Raw genomic sequence first — 11,331 nt, 5'->3', positions numbered from 1 at the left:
ACTCTGCGTTAGAACATTTTCCCAACGTGCTCATCTCGCCCCAAATACAATTGTACAAGTGTGTACAATTTGCTGCAATAAACATAGAATCGAGAAAATCACTAGCATCAACTTACATTGTATAAGCAAAACGGTTACAAATTTATATCATATACATATATATACAATCTGTACACATAACGGCATGTAGTACTCACCATCAGAGGGTACCAACTCTTTGGAGAAGCCGCCATGACCGTCCGCAGCACCGTAGAACAAAGAGCAGACCAAAACGCAGCACGTCACCCAGAAAGCTACTGCCATCGTCACTGATGTTCACTGGGGGACAATAGCGTTTTTATGAGTTGTAAAAGGACTGAAGAGAAATGAAATGGTTGATGTTTTTTTATTTACCCAATGAGATTAGCAAAAGGCATACTTTTCACTTTAATTGCCACGCCTTTCCATAGGTAGTAATGCAGATCAGCAGAGGATCTTTTTAGATTTTGTTTTGCATTACTAGCCGAGTCAACACTGGACTGGGATAGTTAACAGTGCAATTCCATTCAGCAACTACATTTGCAAAAAGTCGGAGTAAAGATAGCTTATACGGCGTTGAAATGGAAGTCATAATAGGCATATTGTCATTGTTGTTATCCTTACCTAGCCTATTAACGTGCAATACAACGATAGACAGAAACAATTAGTACATCCGTAAAAAAAGTACCAGCATCGCCTGTTGGTAAAGTCATCGTGATATCTCCAATTAACAGCATAAAACACTAAACCATCCTTTTGATCATCTTCTACTGTGAAACCTGACTCTGATAAGTTTCTTTGCCAGCGATTTCTGTTTTTTTCCACTTTGGCTTTCACAACGACGTTGTTTGGCCAGAGTTACTCACCTTGCACTTTTCCCTTGTGTCTTCTCCCTTGCTGGACTACTTTGCCGGGTTGTGCCGTCCTGCAGTGCCGGTGGGAAGTCTGGTTGCTTACCGGGAGCCGTCTCTTATATTGTCTCCACCCACTCTTCATTCAGTGCGTCACGCCTGTCACTCTTCTCAGCTCGCTCCTTCACGAAAAACATCGGCGTTCGTGGGTATTATCGACAGTTACGCAAACCACCAACTCGGGGGCGGGGCTAGTCCTGCACTTTTCGGTGTGTTTGGCATTTTCACCTTCAATTATTTTCTCATTCATGAATTAAAAATGAATGGAATTGTAACGAATAAATGTGTGCAAAATTCTAAATATGATTTTTATATGAAATTTAATGATATCATATGGATAACAAGGTCAAGTTTTATTGCCCCTAATTCTATGCCCTCTTTTCTATGAGAAAATACAGCACTTTTGTACATACCACTGCGATGAAACTATGTTTTCCATATGTGCATAATGATAAAAGCTAAATTCTCGCGGCGATAGTCCCGCGCCTTAAGATTCCCACCAAGATTAAACGAAACTACACCTGTCGTTGAAGAGATGCAGCCTACCAAAGCACATAAACTATGTCCTCATTGAGTAAAGTCCTCATTGACGGAATCTGGCTGAAGATCCGGCATTGGTGCCCCAGCAGAGTGCTGAGAAGCACATACAGTAGTTTAGCAGGTTAGTCTACCTGTATTCTCTCTTGACCAAGCGAAACAGCCTAGATCAAGTTATTCATTACCTGACCAATGTACTTCGAATTCAATGCAAAGCGTATTTTCTGGGTTATTTATTTATTTACGTATTGAGTTTAATGTACTTAATTAAAGTAACACCTCATGAAAATGTAGGTCCAATGCTAAGGACTTAGAAACTAAAACTATCTGCCATTGACACTCACCATGGTTTTGTTGTCTCTAAATGATTTGGGTTATGGCATCTTTAGAGGGTGCTGCTTCTTGTTACTCTCCAATTGCAAGCAGAATTTGATCGGGAAAATTGTGACCGCTTTTTCTTATATGCCGTCTTTTTGTGTAAGCTATCCCCGCCAAATGACAGAAAAAAGACCCCCCCCCCCCAAAAAAAATCTTTCCTTGGAGAGTAGCTGCTGGTAACAAATGTACGGACGCACACACATTTTTCCCATGATATTTTCCAGTCCCGATTCTTAGAAACAGTTCAGGTTCATCCCAAGGACAGCACATAAAAGGAAACATTTAAGTATAATTGATGTAACTGTCTGACCATGTATCCGGTGGATATTACCTGGCAGCTGGCAGTGATTGTTCTTATTCATCACTTATTCCTTGTCGACAAAAACAACTTTCCACTGTTAGTAACCGCTTCATTTTGTGTTCGGGTACAAAGTCTAAAATTGTAACAACACTTTCAACTGTGCATGAGTCGAATGATTAAATTAATTGAACTGAATGAAGACCTTTATTGCGCACACCGGGCTAAGTACAGGTCACAACAAGACATGTTGAAAAGATACAGTTCACAGATACAAAATGAGGCTATTGCTGGGTAAATTCAACTTCTGTTAGCTTTTCTGTTATGGTGGAGATAAAAGAGCAGATCTGTTTTATGATAGAGTAATTTAGATGTGAAACTTTATGATCGATTTCTTGTAAAAAACATATAGGTGGCGGAGTTGTTCTTGGAAAAAGATAGGATGCTTCCTAGTTTGTAGATACTCGTTTCTGTATTGTTTTGCTATGTTACTGTTTTGTTCCCTTAACTGTTAAACCACCACAAGGCGTAACACACCGAATGTGTACGTATTAGATACATGAGTTTTCTTAGAATTAAAGCATATTGCGTAATTGCATGGCATAGGTTTATACTACGCCAACAAGAATAGAAGGTAAACATGGCCTCTGTATGTACTACAAGTTTTCGCATGGTATGTTAGTCGACGACCCATCCAAGGAAGGAAGGAAGGAAGGAAGGATGTTTTCGCTTACTTACCAACGGCGAAAATGGAAAAAAAGCTGCGTAAGACTGGTGTTAAGTGCCATTATTGAGGTCATCACAATATCGGGTTCCGGAGATTCGAAGACACATGCATACACCATTCTGCCTACGCTTATCCCCATCTTCATGAGATCTTGCAGGGCTAACTAGTGTACGGGCTAACTAAGGTAAATCTATGGGGAGTGTGCAGCTGACCGCCTCCTCATTACCGCCAAAATACCATTAAAAGGGATGGATTATTGCGGATGGAGATCCGGCTCTTGAGATACGACTTTTAGAGGAAGTTCTTCTGACTAACGTGCCCTCCGGAGACCAAGGTTTATTCTCAAGATGAAGTTTTGAGACCTGGCGTCTTAGAAGCTTTTGTATATACGTCATCGAGACGTAAGACGATGGTAGTTTGTGTGGTAGAATTGTCAAACTGTTCGCTCTCTGAAATCTAACTCTACAGCCACTCTACAATAAAGGCGAAGGTGAACTATTCTTGAAAATGTTTGGAAATACAATGCACTGCAAGTTATAACCATTTCATGCAGTTTGCCAAACTAAATTCACTCTGTGACGTTTTACCTCAGTTCTCATTGTTGTTCAGCATTTGTCTAGCTTCAGTTAGTAATACATTTTCATTCGAGGTAAGTAGTCACTGCTGCTAATGATACACATGTACGTAAATCTGTAACTGCAAGTGTATTTATGGTTGTATATATCATAGGACTCTAGGATGAATGGTAGTTATGGTACATAGTAACGACACTGTAGTAATGGATATCATCCTGAACAAAGTCTTTCCCTCCAAGAATTCATGTCTTCAATATTTTGTTTTGTTTTGATTGCCTACGAACACAATCGTCTTTAGGAACGTGCCCGCTTTAAGTGCTTGAAAGCAACTGAGCATCTTTAAATTTTAATTCCTTTTTTTCTCTGAACACATCAATAAAAGAGGTTGCAAACATAAAGAGAAATATTAGAAAACCGCATACCAATGTAAAATACGGAAGAAAGGAAATGATTAGAAAAAGTAGAGATAGATTTTGCCGCTTTTATATGTGCTGGTAAGGACTGATCCAGAGAAGGAGAGAGTTCTCTTCATATACCATAAAAGTGAAAGGTGTTTTTGGCAATTACCTCCCCCTCCAGTAACCCCCCCCCCCCCCTTCCCTGTGTACTTGTTTTTTATTTGTTTGAATTTGTTTATCCATGAAAGCTCAAATCGGCCTGCAGGCCTTTTTTCATTGAGATAATGATGGAAGAGGCAAAGGTCAGATCAAGTTTGTGCAGTGTACCGACACGGGTATTGTGTGTATGGGTATCAGCACGGATCATGTTTGTCTAAGATCTTCTCCTGTCTAATGATAGCGCGACCACTATATGTGTGAAGTCTAATATTGAAAACAACTATCGATGATGGCTGAAATAGATACAAGTAATTTCCTGTTCTTCCTCCCCTTTAGAAGTAATTTAGACAGTAGGCAGAGGCGGACGCAGATATTTGAGATGTTGTTATGCAATGCTGTACGAATATATTAAATAAAACTTTTGTTTTTTTTTAATGTTTCTGATGCCGTTTACGCTTGAGCGTCGGTGTACTGATGAAATCAAGGACCTGCCTGCGTCATTGATATGGAACACCGATGAATGAATAGTTCTATAGCTCTCAGATGAGAACACCCAAAGAATACGAAAAAACGTAAGCGTACCAATGAAAGTTTTATCTACGATCCTCTAAAACGCAAATCAAGGGCGCCAATGTGGTAGCCAGCACCTGCCCCCTTTTTTGATATGGAAAAAGTGCGAACAAGTTTTATACATATTCTTCATGTCTAGTAATTAATAAATAAGTATGCCATACATGTCTGTTTGTTTGACAGATACGGCGGACGGTGATGACAGCGTATTCTAGGAAACTACTTTAGTACTTTTTAGATTATGTAGATACGTGCGAGTGCCGCTATTACAAAAGGCGACTAATCCTCTATGAGAAATGTCTTTGGCCTCCTGTAGGTCAGCTTTAATGGTGTGGATTTTTCTTATATAATGTTTCCGCCTAGCCTGGGTACCATCTGGAAAGTAGTTCGCTCCGGCGTTCATTATATACTATAAACAGTCGCTTCTAGCTCTGACATTCATTGTACACTATATACAGTCGCTTCTCTGTGTTTCTGGATAGCAGAAGCGAACATAGGAGCGAACTACTATCCGTATGGTACCCAGGCTAGTTTCCGCCTACACGTAGCAACCAAATTGAGGCCATGCATGGATTATAGAGAAAAGTCACAGATGCAAGATGACAATGCTCTTTAAGATTATGGCCTTTAGAAAACTTTAATTCCACCTTTCTCTATCGGCACTGCAAGGCGATGGCAGTTGAGTTTTAATGTTGTTGATGTTTAAACCTAGCAACTAAATCGAGGTCATGCATGGGTTATAGAGAAATGTCACAAATACTACATGACACGTGTCGACAATGCTCTTTAAAATCATGTCCTTTAGAAAACTAATCCCACCATATTATACTAGCGCTGCAAGGCACAATCGCAATATGGTTAAAACGGTTAATTTTTATTTTCTGGGCTGGCCGTTCAATGACGTACATTTCCGCCAAATATCTAAAGCTTTTAATACTTCATCCGACAAAAGGCCAAAGCTTCTACAAACTTTGCAGTAATCCATTGACGACTCATTCCTGGAATCATTGACGAGTTAAATAACACTTCCCACGCTTCATTCCACAACTAAACACAATCTCAGCATAAACTCACAAAGTTTTATCATCATACGTCTAAAAGCCAGAACACCTCTTGTTACCTTTGCCAGAATGGCTAAGGTTATGTTTTAGGCTTGTACGTCTGTCTGTCTGTCTGTCTGTCTGTCTGTCTGTCTGTCTGTAAACAGTATAACTTGAGAAGCCTTCGATGGATGCTGATGATAATTGGCTGCCCAGGGGTCGGGAAAACGAAGGTCAGCTTCGATAATGGACCCCCTAGCGGGTTGCTAAGCCCGGTACTTCAGCGGAACCTCAATTTTTTATATCTCGTGTTCTGGACATGCTGTGGTCATGATTTTTGAATGGTAGATAGCCCTTAGGGCAATGAGTGAGTGTTGTGACTTTGGGTCCACTAGCGGCTATTTTAAAACTGCAGGCGCCGGTTTTGTTTCAAACTTTGGACGAGAATAACTCGAGAACGTGTTGATTGATCATCATTATTTTTGGTCTGTAGATAGAATGAGTAATGACTAACATAATGGAATACCAATTATGCAAATCAACAGCTAATTTGCATAATTAATTATGAAAGTTTATAAATCCACTGAATTCTATGATAGGACTTTCAAACTTGTCACATGTAGCTGGGAAGTAGAGAAATGTTGATAAATATCAATTATGCAAATGACGACCTCATTTGCATTATTATTGATGTCTGTAGACACAAACCATTGTAGACCCCTAACTTAGCATGAAAGTTCATCTGTGTTGGTAGAATACATTATGGAACTGCTAAACTTTCTTTCCAACACGAATTAATATAGGGACTTACCCTAAATTTTCGGTCAACTCCGTCGACCTTGTTCACAGAATGACCCTATCTCCTAGCTCTGTCAAATCGTCTGGGGTGGCGCAACATTACATATAGAGTCTCCGGGACATCCATTTCGTTGGACAAAGTCAAAATCTTAGACTCGGAACAGGATTCTTCGCGCGAGGAGTGAAGGAGGCGGTGTACATTAGAGCCCACCGGCCCACACTCAATAGAGACGGGGGCGGCACAGACTCTCTGATACTTATGACCCCCTCTTGCAAAAGTGGCGTGTTCCTGACGTCACAGCTGGAGATAGGGTCATTCTGTGAACAAGGTCGACGGAGTTGACCGAAAATTTAGGGTAAGTCCCTATATTAATTCGTGTTGGAAAGAAAGTTTAGCAGTTCCACATTGTAGACCCCATTTGCATGAGGACATAGTGCGTCTATTTTCTAATTGGTGAAACCCGTTCCAGTGATTTTTTTCAGCTGTTTTTTTTTCGGATCGGTCCAACAAGAAGAAAAATGCTTTATATTTGCACCCGTAGGTAAGGATGTAGTGGTCCCAACATCTAACTGTTTATATACCCTACTATGTGTTTTTAGTCCTATGTTCAACCTTCCTGACCACTTAGATTTCATACTGAAGGCCAAACTTTTTTTATTCGCTCGCTTGCATCAGTTTGGAGTTCCCAGAGGATGCCATACATATAATCAAAAATCAACATGGCCTAAGATAAAAGAGCATTCTGAGAACTCTGGTGAAATAGCACTACCTTCTACGACATTTCTTTAAAGCACCAGTAGAGCCCTCAAATGATCATAATCTTTAAAATTAATCTCCGATTTCCCGTTGGCGTAAGTCAAAGCATCATAACCTGCCAGCAATGTCCATTCCTCCACTGTCCTTAGAGATTACTTAAAAGTTTGTGGTCTATGTGCTGTCTCCTTTTGAAGGGATGTAGCTTTACAGGAGCTTTTTTTTAATCCTTGGTAGGATTATTTCATGTCCTACATTGAAAGGCCAAACTGGAAAAAAAAATGTCGAGATCGCCGTTTTGACCTATATATTGTCCTAGAACTATTATACTACTAGTACAGGGAAACTAGCCTCTACCAGGCTCCGTGGATCGGTAGAATCATTATCCTCACCACGGAGGTGAGGAAACGTACTCTTCTGGCCGGCTAACTCCCCTAGCGTACTATAGACTCTATTTGTCCAATTTCTACAATTAGACCACCGATCATCCACGAAGCCTGGTAGAGGCTAGGGAAAACCTGCTACGACGCGTGGCAAGTCCTAAAAACAAATTTGAATGAAGTTTCAATCTACAAAATTATTACATAGACCGGCAAAGCCCTAAAATATCTCATCATTATCACCATCGTACATCCGGTTGAAATTGAATATGTCCCCCCAACGACCTGGAGGTCAAGGGACTAGGTAGGTAGGTAGGTAGGTATATCACCATTATCACAATAAAATATCACAATTATCCACAAATATACAATTATGAAAAATTTTATTTCATTGTGAAACGGAATCATTGCCCCATTTTCTTCTCATTTTTCCAAAGTAAGGAAAACAGTCATGGGCCTGTCTTGGTTTGAATTTTGACTGAAACCAAGTTCTTGGTTTTCTTACCCAAAAAAAATGCAGTATCGATATATTCCGCTAGATGTCACTCTACTGTGGATTTCCCAGAAGGCATATTACGCGCATGCGCTTTCCCCACTTCCTCTCAACTTCCGCGTCATCACTTTGCAGCCAGCTGTTTGAAGGAACTCCTGACTTTAGGGTAAGATTTTCCCTGATTTGGGCAGAATTTGAGAAAACAGGGTCACGTTTTCGTTTATATATGATAGAGTGTCATATTCTGCTAGTGTTCGTATGGTTTTTAGAGTCGTTTTACTCCTCAATAGTATGTTTTTATGAGAAGTGGTTTTCCGGATACGCCAGCGATCGCGTGAACCGATGACACGTCACAGCTTTTCACAGTCCCGCTTTTTCTTCCTATAAGAATATCTCTGGGTGTTTAGAACTACTATCAACCGAAAGCTTTGAAATTCAAACATTTATATGTTGTTAGGAAGGGTTATAAGGCTATCGGCGTGTTACATCCGTGTAGTGGCGGGGGAAATTGGTTTTACGTAAGGGGAGGCCGGAGGGGGGCTTTAATTGGTCTGAAAAGTTGTCTTTACATTTGTTTACCTTCCAGAAAATTCCTCCAAATGGACCCAAAAAAATTATCATTTTATGATTTCTGTTTCTCATTCTATCTTCTGTAGTTTGAGATCTAGCATGTTGTTTCTCTATAGCTTCCTGTTTTTGTTACATATGGTGTCGATTTTTTTCCTAAGAAAGAAAAAACAGAAAATGTTAGCTCTTATGGTGTCTGCGATTCAGCTCTTCTTCTGGAGACTTTTTTTAAAAAATGGTGGTGCCCAAATATGAGCATTTGGGGTTGGTTAAGTCTGAACCGGAAAATCTGGAAAAAATGGTGGTGCCCAAATATGAGCATTTTCGGTTGGTTATAAGTCTGAACCGGAAAATCAGGAAAAAAATCAAGGGTCTACGATTTAATCAAAGAGCATAGAAATTGAATTGGTGTACTCGTCTATGATTCAGAACAAAGTTATCAGAGGATAGATGAAGTAAATAAGTAAATTCTCATGTAACTTCATTTTATCTGTTCTCTGTGATCTCTCACTATAAACTCATAACACTGTAGTATGTCTTCCATAATCTAATGCATTTCCATGGTTACTTCAACCACAAACTTACAAATTAGCCTGGATACCATCCAATTTCTACCAGGGCTCCTTGTACTAACACCGGTAGAAATGATACCCAGGCTACTGTATTAAAATGGCATGGTCTGGTGATTTGATGTGATAAGAGGCTTCCAACAACACATGAACAAACCCTTATGATGTAACTTTCTTGTTTTGTGCAGACATTACCCATCATGGACCAGTTGGTGCAGTTTGTAGAACCGGCACGCCAGTTTGCCAAGGACTCCTACCGCCTGGTGAAGAGATGTACCAAGCCTGATCGGAAAGGTGAGGTCTCAAAACTAGCTACTAATATGAACCCTTCAGTGTAGAATTCACAATTCTAGATACATGTATAACATTGTTTTACACGTTCTCTTCTATCCCAAACCCAAAATGCTGTATTGTTATCATTTTTCAGTGGTGGCACTTACAGAAATGGTTTATTTCAAATTCCAAACTGCTTTAGTACTGTACAGTACAGTAGTTGCCACCTAGCAGTCCATGGCTGAATTGCATGTAACTATTTCACCTTGATATGTTTTAGAATAACAGGAATATGTTACCTAAATAACTTAGACGATGCAAGAGTTTATCTACAAACCATGTAGGTGGTGTGGGTGACTGTATCCCTGCAGCATGTTTACAAAATATTGTTTTTGTTTTCAGAGTTTCAGAAGATTGCCATGGCAACAGCGATCGGGTTTGCCATCATGGGGTTCATCGGGTTCTTTGTGAAGCTCATCCATATTCCCATCAACAACATCATAGTGTGAGTATTGGGCATGGAGAGGTCCCAAATATGCAAATTTGTGATGTTATCATCAACACCATGACGGCATGAGCCCATCACATGAAGAGTTCCCAATGTAGAAATTAGCTAGCATGATTTTGCAAGACTGCAAATCTGTGTGTTTGTATGTGTATGTGTGTGTTTTTGTGTGCGTGTGTGTGTTTGTATGTGTGTGCGTGCGTTTGTTTGTGTTTGTGCATAATGCTACACAGTATTTTCGTTATTTTCCAACTGAACAACTATATCTAGACTAAAGAGCATGCTGAAATTGAAAAATTATATGCTTATGCTTAATTCTTCATCTTTCCTCCTCTAGTGGTTCATAGTACTGACTGGCTGGACAAACAAGTTAGCGACGCGGAGCAGCTAATAGAAGAATACAGCATAAAATCTACACCAGTGATTTCCATTGTGATTCCTTGTAAAACGTCCATGTTAAGATGCGCCCATAGCATCTTTTGTATGTAAAGATGTCTCCTTGCATCTTTTGTAACCTTTTAATTTACAGACAACTTTTGAACATTTCGGGAGACTCTCTGTAACAATTGCTGAAGCATTGTTGTTTCACCAATTAGATAAGACGTAAAGAAGATGTTGTCTGATAGTAACTGATACCTTTTTGAAGAACAGTAAGATCATATAGCTTGTTATGTAGCCTTCTCAAATAAACATATTTTGATTGAGAAAAGTTGATGTCTTTGTCCTTGGTTTACTATATAATTGGAACGCACACCTGCATGTGCAGTTTAGTGTAAGGGTTATTGGAGTTACACTGAATGGTAGATACAGAGTTATGCTGGTACCTGCATCTATATATAACAGCCCTTCGGTGCAACATGCCAGCTTCGCAGGCACAATGCGCGGCAGCAGCTGGTTATATTATACTGAACAACCTGTCACACGTAGTCTTTTTACATCTGACTGCAAATGTTGTTTGAAGCTATCTTGTGAAGATGCTCCTAGCCTGACTAAATCATGTATGTAGCAGCCCTTCCTCTGGTCAGGGCCCAGTAGACACAGTCAGTCCCTAACAGCTAGCGATTGTGTAACACAAAGCAAAGTAAAGCTGTGTGATAACAGGCAGTTGTGGGTCCCAAATTTTCTTTGCATGGGCATCATGTTGTAGGACAGATTACAAGATTCAGATGATGCAACTGGACAAAACACATCTTTAAACAAGTTCAAACGCCAGGAGGCCCAAAATCAAACCTGAGTGTTAGGCTACCACCCCCAACCCACGTACCAAAAATCGTCGTGCTCGCACCATCCGTTCACGAGATACAGCGCCCTACATCCCCGGCTACCGAAAAGTTCCCACCAGCATCAAAACCATACCTGCATACATGCAGGTAAAAATATT

General features: G+C 40.1%; 1 protein-coding gene and 1 long non-coding RNA gene across 2 annotated transcripts in view; one reads left to right on the top strand and one right to left on the bottom strand.

Moving 5' to 3' along the window:
- Positions 1 to 984, bottom strand: part of LOC118403681 — a 10,111-nt gene extending 9,127 nt beyond the window's left edge. Inside the window, exons 1-2 of the long non-coding RNA XR_004829674.1 lie at positions 885 to 984; positions 198 to 318 (exon numbers count right to left, since the gene is read on the bottom strand). This is a non-coding gene — a long non-coding RNA (uncharacterized LOC118403681). The remainder of the gene's footprint in view (positions 1 to 197; positions 319 to 884) is intronic.
- A 7,101-nt stretch (positions 985 to 8,085) lies between these two features.
- LOC118403933 (protein transport protein Sec61 subunit gamma) lies at positions 8,086 to 10,659 on the top strand. The gene is made up of 4 exons (XM_035802813.1): positions 8,086 to 8,202; positions 9,361 to 9,466; positions 9,848 to 9,950; positions 10,288 to 10,659. The coding sequence occupies exons 1-4, from the start codon at positions 8,125 to 8,127 to the stop codon at positions 10,295 to 10,297; spliced, it is 297 nt and encodes a 98-aa protein (XP_035658706.1). The 5' UTR covers positions 8,086 to 8,124; the 3' UTR covers positions 10,298 to 10,659.
- The last annotated feature ends 672 nt before the right edge of the window (positions 10,660 to 11,331 follow it).

The sequence above is a fragment of the Branchiostoma floridae genome, chromosome 16, assembly GCF_000003815.2.
Source record: "Branchiostoma floridae strain S238N-H82 chromosome 16, Bfl_VNyyK, whole genome shotgun sequence".
NCBI lineage: Eukaryota > Metazoa > Chordata > Leptocardii > Amphioxiformes > Branchiostomatidae > Branchiostoma > Branchiostoma floridae.
The sequence above is the reverse complement of the archived record's forward strand: the minus strand, read 5'-3'. Positions and strand labels throughout refer to the sequence as shown.